At 39.9% G+C, this 25334-nt stretch overlaps 1 protein-coding gene across 1 annotated transcript in view; it reads left to right on the top strand.

Annotated features, from left to right (window-relative positions):
* The first annotated feature begins 8241 nt into the window (after window positions 1-8241).
* LOC101116076 (ubiquinol-cytochrome-c reductase complex assembly factor 1) overlaps window positions 8242-25334 on the top strand; it is a 94427-nt gene continuing 77334 nt past the window's right edge. The window contains exons 1-2 of the mRNA XM_004014522.6: window positions 8242-8275; window positions 20495-20599. Of these exons, the coding sequence (XP_004014571.1) occupies window positions 8252-8275; window positions 20495-20599 (129 nt within the window). The 5' untranslated portion in view covers window positions 8242-8251. The remainder of the gene's footprint in view (window positions 8276-20494; window positions 20600-25334) is intronic.

The following is a 25334-nucleotide window of genomic DNA, read 5'->3' as shown; positions in this document are numbered from 1 at the left end:
TAAAAGAGGGATAATAATATCAAGTTTAGCGGGCTTCCCTAGTGGCTCAGTGGTAAAGAATCTGTCTGTCAATGCAGAAGACACTGGTTTGATCCCTGGTCCAGGAGGATCCCACATGCTGTGGAGCAACTAAGCCTGTACACCACAGCTATTGAGTCTGCACTCTGTAGCCTGGGAGCTACAACAATTAAAGCCCTTGCACTCTGAAGTCTATACTCTGAAATAAGAGACGCCACCACAATGAGAAGCCCAGGCATCACAGCCAGAGAGTAGCCTCCACTTGCTGCAACTAGAGAAAAGCTCGTGCAGCAGTGAAGACCCAGGACAGCCAAAAATAAAATCATTTTAAAAGATATCAAATTTAATGGGCCTTGGCTTCAGGAAAGGGGCTATTCATTCATTCCATACATCTTTGACCCATCTATTCATTTATTAACCAATAAATATTTATTGAGGGTCTGCTGTGACCCAAAACTGTGCTCAGTGTTGGGTAATAATAACAACTACAATGTTTATTGAGGGTTTATTATGTACCAAGTACTGTCCTTAGCACTTTACATGAAATCTCTTATCTTACAATGCTCATGCCCTCAAGTTCCATGCATGAATGAAAGAGAAAATAAAGATCCCAAAGGATGCTAGAATGGTAAGATAATATACTGAATCACAGGAAATGAAATAGGGGGAAAAGTCAAGTTACGCATCAGAATGCATGAAACCAACTATACATGCACAAGAGTTGAAATGTGATCTCACAGTTTCTGATGGGAAAGAGACAGTGCGGTAGGTAGCCATGAATTCAGTAGAATCAGTTGAATATAATGTGGGTGCCTAAGTGCAAATACAAGGGTGGGTTTCATTAAAAGACATGCACTGTACAAAACCCAAGGGAACTGTGGTTCTGCTCTGTTAGCAGGACTTGGGGAGTGTTGGGATCGTTAGTGTGAGGGAGAAGCAGAGTCAAGGATGAATCTTGTGGTTTTTAGCTTGGGAAACTGAGGGGATGGTGTGCCCCTCAACAACAAAGAAAAGAAAGAATACGGAAGGAGGAACAGATTTTGAGAGGAAGATAATGGGGTCAGTTTTGAACATGTCAAGTTTGAAGAAATTTTACGAGGTTGGCTTTAAAATAGCCATTGGAAAAAGAGCAATTCTTCCATGAAGTGATGTGTAGAAGAAAGGACATATGCATGTGATACACGCAGGTTTGTGAGCTGGGTGGTGGGAAGCTGAGTTTCTTTTTGTTGGCTTCTAATTTCTATTTTCTCTGTGAAGCAGGAGGTGAGGCCAATTGTTTACAGACAGTAGGAAGGGGTCAGAGTCAAGGAATGTGAAACAAGTTCCTAGTATGGGTTAAATGGTGTCCCTCTAAAAAATATGTTAAGTGGGACTTCTCAGTGGTCCAGTGGTTAAGACTGCACACTTCCAATGCAGGGAGCTCGGGTCTGACCCCTGGTTGGGGAATTAAGATCCCACGTGTCATGAGTCAAGACTGAAAAAAATTTTAAATATATGTTAAAGTCCAACCTCCCTGCTCCTAATATGTGAATATAACCTTATCTGGAAAAAGGGTCTTCACAGGTATAATCAAGTTAAGATCATTGGGTGGGGGCTCTAATCCAATACGACTGGCGTATTTATAAGATGTGGGGCTTCCCTGGTGGCTCAGTGATAAAAGAATCCTCCTGCAATGCAGATGTGGATTCTATCCCTGGGTTGGGAAGATCCCCTGGAGGAGGAAATGGCAACCCGCTCCAGTATTCTTGCCTGGAAAATCCTGTGGACAATGGAGCTTGGAGGGCTACAGTCCATATGGGTCACAAGAGTTGGAGACAACTGAACAGGCATGCATGCATTTACAAGATGAGAAGAGTCACAGAGACAGGAACAGAAGGAGAAAGCCATGTGATGACAGGGGCAGAGATTGGAGTTTCGTAAGCTGTAAACCAAGAAACACCAAGGATCAAGAGTTCCCTGATGGCCTGGTGGTTAGGATTTGGTGCTTTCACTGAAGAGGCTTAGGTTCACTGGACCCCTGGTTGGAGACCGTCAGGCATGCAGTGCAGTGCAGCCAAAATATAAAAACAAATACCACCCCCCCAAAAAAAACCCACCAGGGATTTATAGCAATGACCAGCAGCTAGGAAGAGGCAAGGAAAGATCCCCTAGAGCTTTCAGATAGAATGTGACCTTGATTTTCGACTTCAAGGCTCCAGAACTGGGAGACAATACATTTCCATTGTTTTAAGCCACCTGGTGTGTGTGTTGTTTGCTATGGCAGCCTTAGGAATCTAATATAGTGTTATTAATAAACAGTAGTTTTGGAGAAGAGAGCAGAGATAAGCATAATAAAGGTTGGTATCCATATTTGGTGGTATCAATAGGCTCTTTGCATGGTTTTTTGGAGAAGAGAGCAGAGATAAGCATAATAAAGGTCGGTATCCATATTTGGTGGTATCAATAGGCTCTTTGCATGGTTTTCTCCAGTAGAACTTAATAATCTAGATGCAGGCATGGAACAAATGGACAATTAGAGGCAGGAAGTCTCTCTAGGTGGGGTGGGGAGAAAGACTTTTGAGCAAGGGAGTTACACTGGCAAGAGGCAATTAGGCAATTAAAGTGACAGACTGTATGATGTAAGCCAGATAGAAGGAAAGGGGAGAAAGCTGACAGACAACTGTGTAAAGAGGAGAGATAAAAAGCCTGGAGGTCTCAGTGGGGTAGAATGACAAATGTACTAGGAATGAACAGATGCTTAAAGAATAGGATGATGAGAGAATTCCTAGGTGGTACAATGGTTAGAACTCTGTACTTCTACTCCAGGGGGCATAGGTTCAATATCTGGTCAGGGAATTAAGATCCCACAAACCACATGGCATGGCCAAAAAAATAGTGGTGAGAATCCAGAATGGAATAAATCAAAAATTTCATAACTAATTCTGGTGGTAAAGTTCAGGAATTGGCCATGGCATTGGGCAGCTGGACATTTCACAGAAATGGATCGTACTCATACAATACCCTTTAGTGACTGACTTCTTTCACTTAGCATAATGTTTTCAAGGGTCATCTATATTGAAGTGTATCAGTAGTTCACTCCTTGTCGTTGCTGAGTAATAATCCATTTTCTGGATATACCACATTTTATTTATCCATTTCATCAGTTGAAGGATATTTAGGTTGTTTTTGGCTACTTTGAATAATTTTGTGATGAACATAAATATGCCAGTTATCATGTGGACATATGTTTTCCATCCCATCTGTCCTAAATCGCTTCAGTTGTGTCTAACTCTTTGCAACCCAATGGACTGTAGCACGCCAGGTTCCTCTGTCCATGGGAGGACAAGAATACTGGAGTAGGTTGCCATTTCTCTCTCCAGGGGATCTTCCTGACCCAGGGATTGAACCCAAGTCTCTTAATGTCTCCTGCACTGGCAGGTGGGTTCTTTACCACTAGCATCGTTTTAATTTCTCTTAAATATATGCCCAAGAACCATTAAGTCTATGTTTGTAATTTACAGGAACTGCAAGACTATTTTCCAAAGTAGCTGTATAGTTTTACAATCCCATGCATGAGTTATCCAGGTTTTCACATCCTTGTCAGTACCTGTATTACATATCTGCCTGATTATAGCCACTTAGTGCGATGTGAAGTGGTATCTCATTATGTTGTGTGTTTCCCTAATGACTAATGATGTTGATCATCTTTTCATTAGCTTATTGACGATTTGTGTATCTTCCTTGCAGAAATGTCTGTTCAAATCTTTTACTCATTTTTGACTGGGTATTTTTTTTTTTTTATTACTGAGTTGTATAGCTCTTTGTATATTAAGGATACAAATCCATTATCAGATAGGTGATTTGCAAACACTTTCTCCTAATTTGTATCTTTACACTTTCTTGATGGTATCTTTTGCAATGAATAGTTTAAATTTTCATGTAGTCCAATTTACCTAGTTTTTCTTTTGTGTGCTTTTGATGTTGTATTTAAGGAGGTTTTGCCTAAAACAAAGTCCAAAGACTTACTCTTATGCTTTATTGTTTAGTTTTTATATTCAGATCTATGACTCATTTTGAGTTAATTTTCCATATGGTGTGAGATACAAATAAAATGTCATCCTTTGGCATTGTCTTTAAAAACTGTTGTATGTATCATACTTTCACAATCATAATACGCTAAGGGCAAGGACCAAGTTTCACTTCTTTGTATTTCCCATAAAACCAACAAGTAAATTTTTTTTTTTTGGCAGAAGATTTTAAGAGTGGTTTGGATGTTTTTCTTTCAATGTTAAATGGAATTATATAGATACAGTACGAAGTTCAAATAAGACAAAAGGATATAGGTAGAAAAAATATGTCTCCCTTCCAGACCTAACATCCTAGTCCCCTAACCCTCTTCCTCAGAATCAGGCACTATAACTACCATCACCAGTTTCTTGTGTATCCTTCCAGTGATTTTTCTGCAGCTATAATAACACACAGAATAGAATCTAAAGTCTTTATCATGGTCAACAAGGTTCCCCGGGATCTGGCTCCTAGGACCATCTTGTCAACTTCATCTCTTATCATACTCTTCCTTATTCATTTGGCTCCAGCCAACGATAAGCTCCTTTGTCTTTCTTGGAAACATCAAGCATTCTCTCATGTTGGGACCTTTGTACTTGCTGTTCTCTCTGCCCAGCATGTTCTTTTACATGGGTCACTCTATCATTTCATTCATATTTTTGATCAAATTCAGTATGGCCTTACTGGATCATTCTATCTAAAATAGCACCCTATTATATTTTGTTCTCACCCTTCTTAGCAGTTACCATACCTGATATTATATTTATTTGCTTATTGCTTGTATTCTCCACTGAAATATAATCTCCATGAGGGCAGGAACTTTGTTTTATTCTCTTTTGTATCTTCAGAATCTAGATCTGAGCCTGGATCATGGTAAATGCTCAGCACATATATATTTGTAATGTATGATTTAAAAAAAATATGTATTTATTTGGCTGCCCTGGGTCTTTGTTGTGGCAAAAGAGATCTTTAGTTGTGGCATTAGGGATCAAGTTCCCTGACCAGGGATTGAACCTGGGCCCCCTGCATTGGGATTTCCTTATTTGAATTCAAAATCTGTTGTAAAGCAGCAGACACAATTCTCAACATTAACACGTTGGCCCGGGAACTGCTAACGAACATACAGTGCAGTGGTGCTTCAAGAAGTTTTGCAAAGGAGACGAGAGACTTGAAGATGAGGAGTGTAGTGGACAGTCATCGGAAGTTGACAACAACCAGCTAAGAGCATCATTGAAGCTGATCCTCTTATAACTACATGAGAAATTGCCAAAGAACTCAGTGTCAAACATTCTATCATTGTTCAGCATTTGAAGCAAATTGGAAAGGTGAAAAAGCACCCTTGGTAAGTGAGTATTTCATGAGCTGACTGCAAATCAAAAAAATCTTTGTTTTTAAGTGTTGTCTTCTCTTACTCTTACATAACAACAAAGAATCATTTCTTGATCGGATTGTGATGATTGACGAAAAGTGGATTTTATATGACAACTGGTGATGACCAGCTCAGTGGCTGGACCAAGAAGCAGCTCCAAAGCATTTTCCAAAGCCAAATTGCAGCCCCGCCCCCAAAAAGAGTCACAGTCACTGTTGGGTGGTCTGCTCCTAGTCTGATCCACTACAGTTTGCTGAATCCCACTGAAACCATTACATTTGAGAAGCATGCTCAGCAAATCGATGCAATGTACCAAAAACTGCAATGCCTGCAGCCAGCATTGGTCAACAGAATGGGCCCAGTTCTTTTCCATGACAACATCAACTGCATGTCATACAACCAACACTTCAAAAGTTGAACCAATTGTGCTATGAAGTTTTGCCTCATCCACCGTATTCATCTGACCTCTCACCAACTGACTACCACTTTTTCAACTATCTTGACAACTTTTTGCATGGAAAATGCTTCCATAACCAGCAGGAGGCAGAAAATGCTTTCCAAGAGTTCACTGAATCCCAAGGCACAGATTTTTACTCTATAGGAATAAATAAACTTATTTCTTGTTGGCAAAAATGTATTGATTGTAATGGTCCCAACTTTGATTAATAAAGCTGTGTTTGAGTCTAGTTATAACGATTTAAAAATCATGGTCAGAAATCACAATTACGTTTGCCCCAACCTAATATTTTCTAAGGACGTGAAAACAAGCATTAAAAAAAATCTGGAAGGGAATTCAATTTTAGAGAGGGTGGAAAGTTGGGATCTAAGGTGGTGGTAAAAAGGGACTGTAGCTTTATCTGTAACATGCTAATTTTAAGAAAAGAGAGTGTAAGTAGAAATCTGACTTTTAATTTAAAAGTAATAAATTAAAATTTATAAAGCAGAGAGCTACAAACTTCAACTAGATCCTCCATATTTCACTAGCCCCTTTTTCTTTCAGTCTCTGTTAAACTTTTCTTCTTCTGAACGACAATCTCATACCATCTGCCATCCTTTGAACAGAAAATTCTCCTGCCAAGAGAAAATAGAAGCCTTAAGAAAGGAAATTAAATAAGCCTTTTCTCCTGTCTTCTACATCTTAGTTCATTAACCTTATGTGAATTATTCACTTGCTCTTAAACCTGGTGGCTCAGACAGTAAAGAATCTGCCTGCTATACTGGAGATCTGGGGTCGATCCCCGGGGGGCGAAGATCCCTTGGAGAAGGAAAGACTACCCACTCCAGTATTCTTGCCTGGAGAATTCCATAGTCAAAGGAGCCTGATGAGCTACAGTCTATGTGGTTACAAAGAGTTGCACACAACTGAGTGACTAACACCTTCACTTTTCAAACCTGTATAGTTTTTGTATCACATTTGCATCTTTAAACTGATTAACAAGAATATTGCTTTTATCATTTATAATATGTGATGCCACTTGTCCTAACTTCCCTGTAGGAGCACTTTGTTGTTGTTTAGTCACCAAGTCGTGTCTGACTCTTTGCGATCCCATGGACTGTAGCCTGCCAGGCTTCTCTGTCCATGGCATTTCCTAAGCAAGAATACTGGAGTGGGCTGTAATTTCCTTTTCTAGGGAATGTTTCTGACCCAGGGATTGAACTGGAGGCTCCTGCACTGGCAGGTAGATTCTTTACCATTGAGCCACTAGGGAAGCCCGTAGGAGCACTGTACCACTGTTTTCAATTCCAAACACATAAAGTGCTCACTTGAGCGGAGAAAGCATATCAAAGGTAGTTTCCCACGTTATTCTTTAATTAAGCTCCTTGTTGTTTCCTTCATAGCCCTTAACGCAATTTTAAACTATGTTATCTTTCTCATTGGCTTACTTTTGTGTGCACAGCCCTCTCACCACATCTATGAGCTCCAGGAAGCCAGTATCCACACCTTAGGTCCAGCACACACTGAACTGGTCATAGGCCTATAGTCAATGGGTCTATATGTTGACTGAATGAAAAGTAAGGAAGTCCTTCAACATTCTGCCCCTCTGCCCCCCATAACCCCAGGAACACCCACACCTTCTCTCCCCTAATGTTCCTGGGTACAATGAATGTAAGGGGTCTTCTGGCTAAAGCCATTCTCTCTCACCTCTGGAGGAAACGTCTTGCATCCTTGCATCTTCTATATCTTCTTCAACTTTATAATAATTTCCTATCAATACTCAAAGATGCTCCCAATTGCAACCAACCAACCAGAAACCCCTAACGTCCCGTTCTCAGGTTTCAAGTCAGCATGTGATCACCCTCTTCCCCTGAATTTCAGAACTCAGCCGTGTCCTATGTCCCTCCTTCTCCTCTGGCTCGTTTCAGGGAGTCTTAAAAGTGTTGGGATTTCCCCAAAGATCCTGTACTTTTCAACCGCTGGTGAAAAGGCGGTAATCCTAGTGGGGACAGAGTTTGGGAAAGAGGAACTCCGACAAGGAAGTGCTGAGGAGTCAGGCGGGTTAAGGAGAAAGCTACGAAAAGCCCGAGGCAGATGTCACAGAGGACTGGTGTTGTGGAGACGACACGGGCCTCTGTGACGCTCCTGACCGAGACTAGACAGAGTGGGAGGCGCGCGCTCGCGTTCCGACTGTCCAGCCGCGCGCCCGGGCCCTACCTTCTCGTGCACAGCGGGGAAAGCGCGCGCTCGTGCGCCCAGCGGCCTCCGTGCGCCTGCGCTGCGGTTGCCGGGCACCAACCGGCGAAAAGACAACCTAGTGGAGGGGTGGTGGCAGTGGAGATTCCGGAAGCCCATCCTTCACCCGGAAATGGTTGTCGAGAAACATGGCGTTGCTGGTGCGAGTCCTTGTGAGTGAAGGAGTAATTATGTGCGGTCGCCCGCCGGCCTCCCGGGTTGGAGTTGGAGAGGGCGGGACGGGAACAACTGGACAGAAGTGCAGGAGCGGAGCCTGTGCGGTAGCGGGGCTACTCGGCCGCCTTTCTGTGGGGAAACTGAGGCAGCTTCCCACTCCCCCGGTCCTCGATTTTTCCGTGCCTTCCCCGTCTTTGGTGAAGGGAGGAGAGTGACTTCAGACCTAAATTTGATGAAACTTGCTTTTCCTCGGTCACCACCTGTAACTCCTTCCCTTCAGGGAGAGAGAGATCCGCGTTCTAATTCCTGTTCTGTCACTAATGCACAGGGTAACCTTGGGCAAGTCACTTTAGGGCTTCAGAATCCCTAGGCGCAAAGGGAGGACGTAAATCTGCAAGTACTTTGAATTCTGAGGTCCTCTGGCTTTATCGTGGAGAAGGAAATGGCAGCCCACTCCAGTATCCTTGCCTGGAGAATCCTATGGATGGAGGAGCCTGGTAGGCTACAGTCCACGGGGGTCGCAAAGATTCGGACACTACTGAGCTACTTCACTTTCACTTGCTTTATCAGAGAGATAGTAGATTCATTCTTAACCGTAAAGCTAAGTGGAATACTGTTACAGGTTGTTGGAGTGAAAGCTGAAGGAGAACTTGGGTCATATCCGTTGTTTTTACTCTGCCTAGCGCAGTGTGTGGCACATCATAAGTGTTAAATATTTGTTGAAGGAATGAATGAAATAAGTTAGGAAGAACTATTATACGCTTGACTAATTAACACCCATATGGGAAGCTGCTGCACCTCTTGTGCTTCAGTCCTGTCCTAGTGGATTCTTACTTCTAGGAATTAAATAGAACAAACCTTAGGAGGATACAGAGCTTGGTTTCTAGTTATGGAAGGATGGGAGAGTTTATACTTTCAGCAAGTCTTTAAAAAACTAGGTCAAGGGCATTATTTTTTGTAGCAGATCTCTAGTCTTTCCCATTCTGTTGTTTTCCTCTATGCATTCCTGCCTCTAGCTTTCCTTTGAGTCACTTGTATTAGGAACACTTGTTTCTAATCTTTTTATATGTGGCTTGTATGGACCACATTTTACTTCTTGTATTTCTTGTCAGCCTAGCAAAGTGCAGTGCCTTCTATTGTTGTGTTGTAAATGTTTGTTTGAAATGTAGCTCCTTCAAACAGAAAGTCGCTCACTGAAGTAATTGTTGATGCCAGGGCAGAAATTGATTTGGATCTGAGGACTGCTGAGGAAATGGCAACTAGGATGTCAAAAGTGTTTTTAAGATGGATATTGGGGAGGGGGGCAGATGAGAGTTTTGTTGGGCTGTAGATGTGAATGAATACCTTGACTCCTCTTGGAAGTTAGTGGCTGCCCCAGCTGAGCCAGCCACTGAGCTTGTGGACAGTTGCAGGTTCATTCCTTCTTCGTTGGTAGCATCCATTGAAACCACTTCTCTAACTGCTATTAGCTGAATCTCCCCTCGCCCCATTTATCTCTTTCTAGTCGTCTTTTTAAGTAAAAAACCAAGAGTGGATAAGGAACATCTCTTTCACTTTATACTGTATACTGTAATTCTTTGAAGTCTTATCATGTGTTAAAGTGCAGTATGTGACAAAGCAACTTGGGACTAGAGAGTGACAGTAAACAGGAAAGTAGCAGATATTTATTGATCCCTTATGCCGAACAGGCATTTGGGTTAGGCATGGCGAGGAATTCACAAATAAAAGGAAAATGCACCTGTCTGGGAGTCGGAAGGGCCTTGTTTGAAAGCTTGGCCCCATTACCAACTATGGGTATGGCCCTGAGCAAGTCAACTAATTTCTCTGAGCTTCAGGTTTTCTGAAGGGTAAATTTGATAGGGATGATCAGAGAATCAGTTGATACAAGTGATATTTTAATTGCTTTTCTTCCCTTTTATTCAGCAACTATTTTGAGTGTTTAGTATGTCCTGGGAACTCTCCAGTGGACCCAAAATGGCAAACATAGACCTTATTCTCGTGCTTATAATCTAATAGAGACAAAAAAGAAAACTACTAATACAATTCTTGAAATGCTGTGATAGAAGTCTGAGCTAGGTGCTCTGGTAGCAGAGTAGAAAGGCAGCTAGCCCACACTGAGGATGAACATTTAGATACTTAATGAGAGAGCATTAGCTGGGGAATAGAGGAAAGGGCATAGAGCAGAAGCATTAGCTTGTGTTACTGTGCTAGACAGTCAAGGAGCTGTAAGTAAATCTCTTTGGCTGCCGTCTATGGGGTCACACAGAGTCGGACACGCCTGAAGCATAGGGGCCCTTGTGGGGAAATGGCAGGAGAGGAGGCATTACCTTCCATGTCAGTGTTAGGAGTTGGAGATTTATCTTAAGGCAGAGGGAAGCCATTGAAATATTTTAAACAAAGGGAGGATTTATTTTTAAAGGTTTTTTAAAAATATATTTACTCTTTTTTCTTATTTAAAAATTTGAAATTGAGGAATAATTGACATACAGTAAATCACATTTATTTAATTGTATAATTTGATAAGTTTTGATACAGTATATACCTGAAAAGTCATAATCATAATAAAATTAATGAACATATCTGTCACTCCCCCAAATTTCTTTGTGCCTTTTTCAGTCCTTTTCTTGTATTTGTCTGCCTATTTCCAACCACCCTTGATCAGGGGGAACACTTTGTTTCTCCTCTCATTTTTAAATTGAAATTAAAATTTTATTTTGAAAGTCCAAAAAAGTAAGAAAAAAATTCGACGTAGTAAACACTCATATATTTACTACTAGATTTTTGTTTTAATAGATCCTTTTTTTTTTTTTAAATCATAGTGGCCATCATAGTGGGTATGAGATGATACCTTCTTATAGCTTTGATTTGTATTTCTCTAGTGATTACTGCTGTTAAGCATATTTCTTTTATGCTTATTGGCCTTTGTGTATATCATTGGAGAAACGTCTATTCAAGTTCTGTGCCCATTTAAAAAAATAATTAGATATTTCTGGCTGTTCAGGGTCTTCATTGCTGCATGTGGACTTTGGTTGTGGCGGGTGGGGGCTACTCTGTTGCAGAGCATGGGCTTCTTATTGCAGTGGTTTCGCTTGTGGAGCATGGGCTCTAGGTGCACAGGCTTCAGTAGTTGCAGCACATGGGCTCAGTAGTTGTGGTTCCCAGGTTCTAGAGCACAGCCTTGATATTTATGGTGCGTGGACTTAGTTGCTCCAAGGCATGTGGGCTCTTGGATCAGAGATCAAACCTGTGTTCCTGCATTGGCTGGTGGATTATTTTTTTTCTTAATGTTTTAAAATTTTACTTATTTTTGGCTGGGTCTTCACTGCTTTGCACAGTCTTTCTGTATTTGTGGCAAGCGGGGACCACTCTAGTTGCAGTGCACAGGCTTCTCATTGTGGTGGCTTTTTGTTGCTGAGTATGGGCTCTAGGGTACAGGGGCTTCAGTAGTTGCCAGGGTTTAGAGCACAGGCTCAGTGGTTGTGGCTTATGGACTTAGTTACTCCTTGGCATGTGGGATCATCCTAGATTAGGGATCAAACCTGTCTCCTGCATTGGCAGGTGGATTCATTACCACTGAGCCACCAGGGGAGCCTTGTGCCTGTTTTTTTAAATCAGGTTATTTTTTTGTTTTTGAATTGTCTGAATTCTCTATGTTTTTAAGTCAGTCCATTATCAGATACATGATTTGCAAATATTTTCTCCCAGTCCATGGGTTGCCTTTTCAGTTTACTGATAGTATTTGATGCACAGAAGCTTTTAATTTTAATGAAGTCCAACTTAACTTTTTTATTGCCTCTGCTTTTGGTACTATATCTATGAAATCATTGCCCAATCTAAGGTCATGAAATGTTTCCCTTATGTTTTCCTCTAAGAGTTTCATAGTTTTAGGCCTTATGTTTAGGTCTTAGATCCATTTTGAGTTAATTTTTATATATGATGTAAGGTTTTACTATATTTTTCGTTATTTTCTTAGTGTTTGCTCTGGGAATTACAACTAATAACTTAATTTCCAATAATCTAAATTAAATACCAGTGTGATTTCAATAATATATAAAAATTATGATTCGATATTTCTTCATTATTTCCTTCCACCTTTGTGTCAGTATTGTCATTCAAATTACATCTTTATACATTGTGTGTGCTTCAGTACAGATTTATAGTTATTGTTTTATGCAGTGTCTTTTAAATTAAAAATGAAAGTAAGAAAATTATGGGCAAAATATTTATACTGTTTTAAAATGTATCCAAATATTTACCTTTATTAGTGCAATTTATTTCTTCATGTGGGTTTGAGTTTCTATACTGTCAAAGGTATCATTTCAGCCTGCAGTTCTCCCTTTAGTATTTGTTGTAGGCCAGGTCTGTTGTTGACAGATTCTCTCAGTTTTTGTTTATATAGAAATTCTTAATTTTTCCTTCACATGTGAATGATAGTTTTGTTGGGTATAGAATTCTTGTTTGACATTCTCCCCTCTGCTCCTTCCAACATTTTGAGTATTCATCCCACTGCCTTTTGGCCCCCATGTTTTTTGAGAAATACAGCTATTAATATTATTGAGGATCTCATACACAATGAGTCCCTTCTCTTACTGCTTCCAAGATTTATATCTTTCCACAACTTGATTGTGATATTTTAATGTGTGAATCTCTCTGCATTTGTCCTATTTGGAGTTAGTTGAGCTTCTTGAATTTATAGATTGTTTTCCATCAAATTTTGCATATTTTCTGCCAGTATTCACATATTTTTTTTTCCTGTTCTTTAAATTTCTCTCCTCTCCAGCTGACACTCCTTTTATACTTAATGTTGGTATGTTTGATGGTATAGGTACATTTGATGGTAGCTCTCTGAGGCGCTGTTAAATTTTCTTAGTTTTTTTTTTTTCTTTCTGTTTCTTGGGTGGATAATCTCAATCTATTTTTAAGGTCACTGATTCTTTCTTTTGCTCAAATCTGCTGTTAAACTTTTCTAGTGACACGTTCATTTTCTTTATTGTTTTTTTCAACTCGAATTTTTATTTGGCTTTCTGTTAAAATTTCTCTTTATTGATATTCTTTACTTGGTGAGATAACTGTTCTCATACTTCATTTTAGTTCTTTAGACATGATTTCCTTTAGGTGTTAAATTTTTTAAATAGCTGATTCAAAGTCTTGTTTGGTTGGTCTGATGTCAAGGGTTCTTCAGGGGCAGTTTCTGTTGATTTTTTTTTCCCCTTGTATGAATCATACTTTTTGTTTTATTGTCTTTCATAACTTTTTGTTGAAAACTGAACATTTTAAATAATATTATGCGGTGTTGGAGAAGACTCTTGAAGGTGCCTTGGACTGCAAGGAGATCCAACCAGTCCATTCTGAAGGAGATCAACCCTGGGATTTCTTTGGAAGGAATGATGCTAAAGCTGAAGCTCCAGTACTTTGGACACCTCATGAGAAGAGTTGACTCATTGGAAAAGACTCTGATGCTGGGAGGGATTGGGGGCAGGAGGAGAAGGGGACGACCGAGGATGAGATGGCTGGATGGCATCACTGACTCGATGGACGTGAGTCTGAGTGAACTCCGGGAGATGGTGATGGACAGGGAGGCCTGGCGTGCTGTGATTCATGGAGTCGCAAAGAGTCGGACACGACTGAGTGACTGAACTGAACTGAACTGAACTAATGCGGCAGCTCTGGAGATCAGGACTTTTCCCAGAGTCTGCTGTTACTTTTCTGTTTAGTGACTTCTCTGAATTAATTCTGTCAAGTCTGTATTCTTTGTTGTGTGCTCTCTGCTCATTTAGCTTAGTGGTCAAGTAATGATTGGATGGAGATTTCCTTAAATGCCTGGAACCAGTAAGTCTCTCAGTATTTGTTGAGGGGCTGTGTGTGCATTTAGGTGCATGCTTTCAGTATTCTGCCGGTCATTTGACTGTTCTGCCTTAACCCTCACTTCCTGCTTGTGCAGTACCTCAGGGCCAACCAGAGATGAGAGCTTTAGGGCAGTCTCAGATCTTTCCTTTTCTGGGGGTGGACACAGACCTGAGCATCCACATGGCCTTCAGATTCCCAGGAATGTGTCAGAGCTTTTCAAGGCTCCTATCTCATTCCCTTGATTCTCCTTTAAACTTTTGGTTAGCCTTTTATTTTCCCAAGTATTATCTACTGCCTCAGGCAGTCACAGAGTTAAACAGTTGCCTCTGTTTTGATGGTTGGATGGCATCATCAATGAACAGGAGTTTGAGCAAACTCCAGGAGATAGTGAAGGACAGGAGAGCCTGGCATGCTGCAGTCCACAAGGTCGCAGAGAGTCGGATGTGACTGAGCGACTGAACAACAACAAACGAATAGCTCCTGGGGAAAATGGTTTTCATACCGGGAGAGTTCGTCTTGGACAGATGGAATCTTCCAGGGAACTGCTAGACAGATCAAATAATTCCAGACATTTGTGAATAAGGTTTGAGGAGCTTCAAGCCCATTCAGGATTCAACTTTTCTCCAGAGAAGACTGGCTCCTTTTAATAAATATTGCTGTTTGGAAGCCAAGTTTGGATGCTCCATGTAGTCATTGCAACTGGGGTTTCATTGCTTCCAGGCTTTATCAGTACAGGGGTAGGAAATACACGTATGTGTGTACATATACACGTGCTTCCCTGGTGGCTCAGTGGTAAAGAACCCGCTGACCAATGCAGGAGACACGGCTGTGATCCCTGGGTTGGGGACATCCCCTGGAGAAGCAAATGGCAACCCACTCCAGTATTCTTGCCTGGGAAATCCCATGGACAGAGCAGCCTGGTGGGATGTGGTCCATGGGATCACAAAAGAGTCAGCCTTGGCTTAGCAGCTAAACAACAACAATATACATATACATAAATACACATATATGTTGATTTCTTTATTTATCTCTCTATATTAAAAACTCAAAGCAGTTACTCTAAATCCAGCCCAGTAGCACAGGGTTTATTCTATCCTTTTGCCTTTTCATATTGGTTAACTCCTTTCTCTGATAGAAACCCAACCCCTCATCCTTAACATATTTACTGATTTGCTCAAATCTTGCATTTGTGAATTTACATACTCACTAAAATTTATTTGTAGCCCAAATCAATACTTGTGCTTTTGCAGTTATTTGTGGACATGTGCAGAGGGGTGAAAAATTTGACTCTAACTTTCGTATTAGTAGCTGAGGTGATACTTTGACTTTCTGTTTCAGCTCTTATACTGTAAACAGATATCCTTTTCATAGTCTATTTAGTGACTTTTTTTTTTTTTGCATTTTTGTGCTTTTGTTCCTGACCTGCCTGTGTAAAATGCGTCCCACATGTAGTGCTAAAGTGCTGTATAGTATTGCTAAGTGCAAGAAGGCTGTGATGTTTCTTATGGAGAAAATTCATATGTTAGAGAAGTTTTATTCAGGAGTGAGTGATAGTTCTGTTCGCTGTGAGTTCAATGTTAGTGAACCAACGTATTTGACATAATGAATTAACATGTATTAAATAAAGTATCTTTAAACAGAAACACACAAAACAAGATCATATATTGATTGGCTGATGAAAACGTGTGACCAGAGGCTTGGAGGAACCTAATTCTCTGTTTCTCCTAGGAGCAGTGTTTCATTGTTTGCTAACTCTGTTTGTGGTCACTTTGTAAAACGTAACTATGGGGAATAGGAGAATTGACTATCTGTAAAGTCTTTTCACAGCTCATGAGTGAGCAAAGTAAAATATTGTGTGTCTTTAAAACCACATGAAGAAACAGTCTGTGGGTTGATTGAAGTGTAGTCAGAAAAAGAGCGAATGTGTCAGAATATTTTGAAATACAGTGTAAAATCACCTGCAAATTGGAAATGCACAAGAAATGCAAACATAAAACCTATCTTTAAAATTTCGGTTTTGAAATGTTGATGACACAAAAGGATGATAAAACCAGTTCCCACTTATAATGGTATTTATAGTATCCTAAGTTAAAATAATAATTTTAAACCACTGGAACTTTTTTCTGAACTTAGGAGAATTGAAGTTTGCTAATTGTTGTAGACCTAATGTATTAGTACCTGTAAGAGGATGATCAGTACTTCCACAGATTTATATATTTATAAATGAAGTGTGGGGAGAGATGGGAAGAGAAAAGGACTTAGTAGAGTCCTTTTCCCAGTAGAACCAGAATTTGCCGTCTAGGTTGAAGCAAATGAGCTCATGGGTTGGGTAGAAGTGAAGAAGAGAGTCTCAGAGGAATTGACTGCACAGGGATTAGCTTGTGTGGAGAGGAGCAGTAATTCTCAAAGCAGGGAATATGAGTCAGGTTTTGGAACTGCTGAGTGGAGAATGCAGGGCAGGATATGTAAATATATTGATGGGTCTAGAAGAATCCAGTTGGTAAAGATCAGGTGTTTTGACTACAGAGGTACTTGGAGGGACTGCAGGCTTTTGAGAATGGGAATTCCAGGTTCAAAACAGTATTTTGAGAAAATGGTTCTTGCTGCTGTGATAATTTGCTGGGGAAAGAGGAGTTTCTTACATAAGTCAGTAACAGTTGTTAATAGCAGTAATGAAGCGTTTGTGTGTGTGTTTTAGTGTTACTTAAGTGCTTTCACAAGTGGTCCTTGGGATACTCCTGTGAGGTAGCTTTTATTATTACCACTTTAAAAGAAAAAGTATTTATTTGGCTGTGTCGGATCTTAGTTGTGGCATGCGGGATCTTTCATTCTGCATGTAGGCAGGCTTCTCTCTAGCTGCAGCCTGCAGGCTTGATAATGGGCTCAGTATTTGGGCTTATTTGCCCCTTGGTATTTGGATCCTTAGTTCCCCAACCAGGGATCGAACCCAAGTCCCCTGCATTGCAAGACAGATTCTTAACCATTGGACCACCAGGGAAGTCCCTATTTTCACTTTTACATAGGGGAAACGGAGTGTCCAGAGTGTTGAGTCACAGTTTCATGGTCACACAGCTGTTTAATGGTAGGCTTGCAATTTAAACACCTCAGTTTCAATTAAGGATTTGGGCACATAACTATTGTTAGAGGATTAGAGAAGGAGAGGACAGAGCTGATTGCTCCTTTCTTTTAAAAAGAAGTAGTATTGGCATGAGACCAAATAGGATCAAATATTAGAGAAAATTTTGTTGACGTTGGAAAACATATGATGAAATTCTTCAGAAACTCCCAAAGTTTGCATTGTTCCTAGTTGTAATTTCCTCTTACCCTTCCCCCCACCCCCCAACCTCGTGTTTGGGCCTGAATCTGCTGAAGTTTCATCTTACCATATATTTACATTTTTAGGAAAGGAACTGTCTGACACTGAATGATCTGCTAAATGTGTCAGCTGTTAGTAAACAAGAAGCCAATAATTGTATCTCATTTGAAAACAATCCCAGCAGGTGAAACCTCTGCTGAAATAAAATCCTGTTTTTAAGCTTTAATTTTCATTTGAAACATATGTTGCTGTGAGTAGCCTGTTAGAAACAGTTACACAGTTTTAGAAATGAGATACTTTGGAAAGCATCTCTAGGTTTAAAATTCTTAACACCTCTTTCCCTGTTACCCCTGGCCCTTCCTGCCTACTCATGAGGAAATGGAGATTCAGCTTCAAGGTAATATTTTATTGAGTTGGACATACTGCAAAGTATATTTTTCCCCTTAAAATCCTGAAAGGTTAGGGATTTTCATTTATTTTATAGAAGAGGCAATGAAGACTCAGTTCACTGACAGTGGAGCTGTGAGTCAGATCAGTGCTTTCTAAGTACAGGACTCTTCCCATAGTATTATGCTGTATTTTAATTGGTTCAAGACTAGGTCACAGAGTGTTAGAGCTAGGACTTTGGAGATATTTCCTTTACCTTTTCATTCCATAAACGAGCTTGGATCCAGGAATTGGGCTGCTTGGATTCAAATCTTAATCCCAGCATGTATTAACCATATGATTTTGGGAAGTTACTTATCCTGTCCTTACTTCTATTTCTTTATCCATATACGTGGGATAGTAACAGTAGTAACGTGGATTTGATCCCTAGTCCAGGAACATCCCTGGAGAAGGAAATGGCAACCCACTCCAATATTCTTGCCTGGGAAATCCCATGGTCAGATGAGCCTGACAGGCTACAGTTCATGGGGTTGCAAAAGAATCAGACACAACTCAGAGACTAAACAGCAACAATAAATATTACTAATGATTGTTAAGAGGAAAATGAGCATCATAAAGGTTTCAGTCAGTTTAGTTCGGTTGCTCAGTTGTGTCCAACTCTTTGCGACCCCATGAATTGCAGCACACCAGGCCACCCTGTCCATCACCAACTCCCAGAGCTTACCCAGACTCATGTCCATTGAGTCGGTGATGCCATCCAGCCATCTCATCTTCTGTCGTCCCCTTCTCCTCCTGCCCCCAATCCCTCCCAGCATCAGGGTCTTCTCAAATGAGTCAACTCTTTGCATGAGGTGGCCAAAGTATTGGGAGTTTCAGCTTCAGCATCAGTCCTTCCAATGAACACCCAGGACTGATCTCCTTTAGGATGGACTGGTTGGCTCTCCTTGCAGTCCAAGGGACTCTCAAGAGTCTTCTCCAGCACCACAATTCAAAAGCATCAATTCTTCAGCGCTCAGCTTTCTTCACAGTCCAACTCTCACATCCATGCATGACCACTGGAAAAACCATAGCCTTGACTAGATGGACTTTTGTTGGCAAAGTAATGTCTCTGCTTTTCAATATGCTATCTAGGTTGGTCATAACTTTCCTTCCAAGGAGTAAGCGTCTTTTAATTTCATGGCTGCAGTCACTGTCTGCAGTGATTTTGGAGCCCAGAAAAATAAAGTCTGACACTGTTTCCACTGTTTACCCATCCATTTGCCATGAAGTGATGGGACCAGATGCCATGATCTTAAGTTTTCTGAATGTTGAGCTTTAAGCCAACTTTTTCACTCTCCACTTTCACTTTTATCAAGAGGCTTTTTAGTTCCGCTTCATAAGGGTGGTGTCATCTGTATATCTGAAGTTATTGATATTTCTCCCAGCAATCTTGATTCCAGCTTGTGCTGCTTCCAGCCCAGTGTTTCTCATGATGTACTCTGCATAGAAATTAAATAAGCAGGGTGACAATATACAGCCTTGACGTGGTCCTTTTCCTATTTGGAACCAGTCTGTTGGTCCATGTCCAGTTCTAACTGTTGCTTCCTGACGTGCTACTTCTAAAGATTATATTAAAGTAGCTGAGTTTAAACTAGAATCTGGATCTTTGACTCCTAGTATTGTAGTTGATGGGGCTTCACAGGTGACACAAAGGTAAAGAATCCGCCTGCCAATGCAGGGGACGTGGGTTTGATCCCTGGTTTGAGAAGATCCCCTGGAGTAGGAAATGGCAACTCATTCCAGTTTTCTTGCCTGGAAAATTCCATAGACAGAGGAGCCTGGCTGGCTATAGTCCATGGGATCGCAAAGAGCTGAATGACTGAACAACTAAGCTCACACACACATGCACACGCATTGTAACTGATGCTTGGTAAAGTGTTTTCAGACAGTTTGTATGTCTGCTCTTCATTATGGCCCTATCAGGTCTACAGAGAGAAACCCTTGGATTCCCCAGAGTTGGTTCCTAGAATAGAGATTTCCAGTACTGTGTGCAGGGATGCCATTTATACAGTGGATTGCATTTCAGATTCGTAAAATAAAGCATTCTTCTCATTGAGCAAGATAGAGCTCCTCCTGTCTCCAGTCGAACCTTTCACTTTCGTCCAGAGACCTTTTTGAGGTCAGTTAATGCCAGAGGGGAAAATTGGACCTCACTCATAGCTCTAACAGCCATTTAGTATCCCTTTGTCTTGGAAGTCAAGTTGCCCAAGTATATTTTCCCACCCTAAAAATTTAAGCCCTAGTTTCTTCATTATTTTGGGGATAATGGTAATGCCAGCACTGTTCCGTGTAAAGGGATTTTATGAAGAGCAGATAAATCAGTATTTATGAAAATGATAAACTAACTGTAAAATGCCTGAATTAGGTTTATTTTGTTACTGTTCTAAGCGGAAGCTCATGTCCTACAGTTCGAGTCAGCTCTTGCCAGAGTCCTTTTAGTCTGTGGTAGGCAAGGGTGCATTTTATCTTTGGAGAGATGAGCATGGGCAGCCTTGGTCCTGGTCCTGTTTTGGAAGTTCTCCTTTCATTTGCCCTGTTGTAGAAGGATTTCTAGACTTAGATACACTCTTTGCCTTCTACACATGGAGTCTGATATAGATTCCTGACTATGTTTTTCTTTCTCTAGAGGAACCAGATTAGCATCTCCCAGTGGGTTCCAGGATGCAGCCGATTGCTACTTGTGTCTCGTACACAGGGACAGCAGGGCAGGACTCTGTCTGGTACTTTCCAGGTAAGATTTGTTGTTCCTTTGCTTGCTATGAAAAAACCTTAGTGTTAATGTGCAAATGTCATGTATTTATAGATTAACCAACCAAATTGTGTGATGGAAAAACCTCATGAGACCACTTCTGGGTCTCTGTGGTGCCAGCTCAGGACTGATCCTTACTGTATGGTGTCTAGGGCGTGGCTTCTAAATACCCCAGTGGTGGAACTTAGCCTAGGATACCATGGTCCAGTCTGATGATTTTTACTGTTGGGAGTGTTTCCAGATATTCATCTGAGAGTTAACCTTTCTTCGGTTTTCTTCTTGTAGCCACTTTTACCTGGAGTAAGAAAATGTTTCTTTTTTTCCTTTTTATGAACATAAAATTAGAGGAACAATTATTTGAGGCCTTAGTTTACCACTGATCACCTGATCCATTATAATGTAGTCTACTTTGGACCCTCGTTGAGGATTTCTTTCCCTGATTTTTGCTAATTATACAAATAATTCAATAATAAAGGTAATAAAAATCACCCATGACTTCAAACCTGAAAACATCTGCTGGTCCTTTTCCAGTCTTTGAGTGTGTGTGTGTGTGCTAATTTTTTCCTTAGGTACTTGAACAAATATCTACAGAATTTTATGTTCTGGTGCTTTTTCACGTGTTAGAGCAGACATTATTCATGTTTTAGACATATTCCATAATTAAATTTTGAAATGACTACATGTTATTCTATTTATTTAGCCTTTATTTATGTTAAAATTATTTCTAATTTTTTTGCCATAGTAGACTTTAATGTGGTTACCATTTTCTTGCTGTATAGTTTTTCTTATTTTAAATTATTTATTAAGGATAAACTAGGAAAATACACCCTAGGTCAAAGGGTGTGAGCAATTTTCCTCTCCAAAAAGTTGTTTTAATTTATACTGCCACCAGCAGTGTTTATATAACTAGTTTTTCATCATTACTTCCCCTAAATTGTATTTAAAAAAAAAATGTATTTATCTTCTGTCTCTGGTCTTAGTTGCATCATGCGGGATCTTCGTTACTGTGCATAGACCCCTCCGGTTGTGGCTTGTGGGCTTAGTTGCCCTGAGGCATGTGGGATCTTAGTTTCCTGACCAGGGTTCGAACCCACGTCCCCTGCATTGAAAGGCAGAACCACTGGACCACCAGGGAAGTCCCTAAACTGGATGTTTTTTAAAAATTTAAACTAATTGGGTAGAAAATATTATCTTGTTTTGCTTAGCATTTCTTTATCAGGGTTAAACATTTTTCTGTGTTTATCAGTTGTATTCTGGTTTGTAAAAACTATATGCTTTTATCATTTCTTCATTTATCTACTGGGAATTTATTTTTATTACCACTTTATGTAAACTCCTTTTGTAGCCATTGATCTTTTCATATTTAATGCAATGAAGATTTATTTTTGATGTATAAATTATATACTATGTAATTTATTTATATAAATATGTTAACATATTTAAAATGCAGGGTAATTCCCTTCAATTAGTATATAAGTCTTGCCCTTCTGAGAATGTCTTGTTTGTCCCTGTATTTCCTGGGTTTCTAACTGAGTCTGGCACAGAGGAGGCAATAAATGAATGAATGAAGAATATATTTGTGCGGAAGAGGGATCTATTTTAGATAGTCAGGTAGCTATTTCTTTTCAGAAGTTTTTGGGCTGTGTTCTGTTTTTGTCTGTGTATGCATTGAAAAATTATTTATTTTTGGCTGTGCCTGGTCTTCATTGCTGCCTGGGCTTTTATCTAGTTGCAGAGACCGGGGGCTACTCTCTAGCTGGGGAGCCTGGACTTCTCTTAGTTGCAGAGTGCAGGTTCTAGAGCGGGCAGTTTCATTAGTTATGGCGCTGGGGCTCAGTAGTTGTGCATGGGCTTAGTTCCCCTGAGGCATGTGGAATCTTCCTAGACCAGGGACGGAACCTGTGTTCCCTGCATTGGGAGGCAGATTTTTAACCACTGCACCACGAGGGAAGTCCTAGAAAATTTTAATAGAATTTATCCTGTAGATTTAAATCATTTGTAAATAATGTGTGCATAGGAGGTGAAAGGGGGAGCTCATTTTATCAGTCTCTGACTTGGGCCTCATTCTTTGAATCAATAAACATTTCTTGGGTACCTAATATGTACCAGGTACTGTACTAGGTTCTCAGACAGCATTATAGCAAGGCATCCATGTAAATAACTTGGAGTTGTTTATCTCATACTGACAAGATGTGATTTCAGCCATTGTAAATAAACTGGACATTTTGTCATGTTGACCATACCTCCCTGGTACATCTTGCCAGTTTTGAGTTCTGGTTGGAAAACTCTGCCTCAGAATGACATCCTCAGGCGCATGTCCGAGAGGGAGGCAGATTTGGCTCAGAATGAGGAAGAACCTTGTGTTAACTAAAATTGTGGTGTAATGGAATGTGTTGGCTATATTTGGCAAAGTAAATTTACTCTTACTGGAAATATTCAAGCAATGATTGGAAGACTGTGTTGGGGCATGACATAAAAGTATCTTTCACTGGGTGAATGGTAGTATCAGAAGATCTCTAAGGTAATGTCCATTGCTATAATCCTTCTATTGTTTTCAAAAGGCTAGGGACGTTGGATTCTCAACTATCTTTTCTAAATAACCTCTTGAAGTTCTATCATACTTTGATGAGTCTACTTTAAAATTTTTTTAAATTTTGAAATAAATTAAACATAAAAATGTGATAAAAATAGTAGTGTTCCCATATATCCTTCATCTAGCTTCCTTTAATGTTAACATCTTATGTGACCATAGTGCAGTTATTGAAACCAGGAAGTCAACACTGATGTAATGCTGTTAAATAATCTGTATACCTAGTCCAGTTTTTTCCTCCCATTAATTCCTTTGTTGGTTCTCGGTTTGGGTTTGTCTAATATTTTCTTAAAATTAAATTAAGGCTATGCATTTTTGGAAAAAGTGACATTGTTTCCTTCTCAGTGTGTCTTATCAGGGGATACATGATGCCAATATGTCTTATTACTGGTGATGTTAACCTTGATCACTTGGTTATTAAAGTTACTATTTTCCCCTTTGTAATTAGTATCTTGTGAGAAGATACTTTGAGATGGTACAGATTTCTCATCATACTTTTGCTCATTACTTTTAGCGTCCATTTTTTAGGTTCTTTTTTTTAATGGTATGTAATAATTACTTTAAAAATTATGATAAAATACACATAACAAAGTTACCACCATTTTTAAGTATGCAATTCAGTAGTGTAAAATATAGTCACAGTGTTAAACAGTATATATCTAGAGATTTTTCATCTTCCAAAACTGAAAATGTATACCCCCGCCTGCCATTGGCAACCACCTTTCCAGCTTTCTGCTTCTATGATTTTGACAACTTTAATGCTACGTATGGGGCTTCCCAGGTGTCACTAGTGCTAAAGAACCTGCTGGCAGTACAAGAGACACAAGAGATGTGGGTTTGATCCCTGGGTGGGCCCTGGAGTAGGAAATGGCAACCCACTCCAGTATTCTTGCCTGGAAAATTCCATGGGTCGCAAAAGAGTCAGACATGACTGAGCAACTGAGTACAGTGCTACATATGAGTGGACTCATACAGTATTTGTCTTTCTGTTACTTATTTTGCTTGGCATGAAGTCTTCAAAGTTCATTTGTGTTAGAGCATGTGATAAGATCTTTTTTCTTTTTTAAAAGCTGTATAATATTCCATTGTATTTATATATTACAGTTTCTGTATCCATTGTTCTGTCAGTGGGCATTTGGGTTGCTTCCACATCTTGGCTATTGTGAAAAATGCTTCAGTGACGATAAGTGTGAAAATATCTCTTCAAGCTCCTGCTTTAAATTTTTCTAGTTTTTAATATTTAGCTACAAGTGGTGTTGCGGTATCATGTGATAATTCTATTTATGGTTCTTGACTGCAGTAGTCATTACTGTGGTGTTTGCTTGATGGTCATTTTCTAATTCCATCAATACCTACTCCATTTGTTTACTGGAATTCTACTGTAAGGATGAGCTGTCATTTCCTCTCCATTTATTTGTTTATTCACTTATTTTGTTTGTATCAGTATGAGCTAATGGATATTTATTCTGTGAGTTATAATCTATTCTCATTATTTATTTTGTCGATCAAATTGTCCCATGTTTGGCTGTTGAGAGCTGCTTCAAGTTCTTTTCTACGTTCCTTCAGTTTTTGAACACTTCTTTATTTCTTGGGCACCACAAGATGTTTCAGGTTCATGCTGTATTTAATTTGCTCTAGTCCTAGAGTCAACAGTTTCCCAGGGGAGCCCTGGTTCCTTTTATTGGAGAATAATATTAGGAATATTTAGAAATTAAGATCTGGGTGCTGCATGTACATTAGCCAATGTTGAACTCTACTTAGGTTTTTGAAATCAGCTAGGGGAGAGAAGAGAGCTCTGAATATGTTTTACCTCTTAAGGAACTTTACTTTTTTGAGCCTTAGAGTCCTTATTTCTAAAATGGGAAAAAATAGTATCAACTTTGCAAGATTGCTGTGAGATAACGAAAGTAAAACAGCAAGCATACAGATGCTGGGCATATGGGAGATCTTTAGTAAATTGTAACTATGGTTTTTGTTGCTATTTATGTTCATGCTGCTTGGGTAAATTTTCTCCTCATCTTGTAAATGGAAACTTAAAAAAAATTTTTTTGTCCTAAAACTACCTTAAGTTGCAACCTCTCCTGGGTCTTAGTTTCCTCATCTGTGAAAGGAAAAGGTTGGATTTAG

Source organism: Ovis aries, chromosome 13 (assembly GCF_016772045.2).
Source record: "Ovis aries strain OAR_USU_Benz2616 breed Rambouillet chromosome 13, ARS-UI_Ramb_v3.0, whole genome shotgun sequence".
Taxonomy (NCBI): Eukaryota; Metazoa; Chordata; class Mammalia; order Artiodactyla; family Bovidae; genus Ovis; species Ovis aries.
The sequence above is the reverse complement of the archived record's forward strand: the minus strand, read 5'-3'. Positions and strand labels throughout refer to the sequence as shown.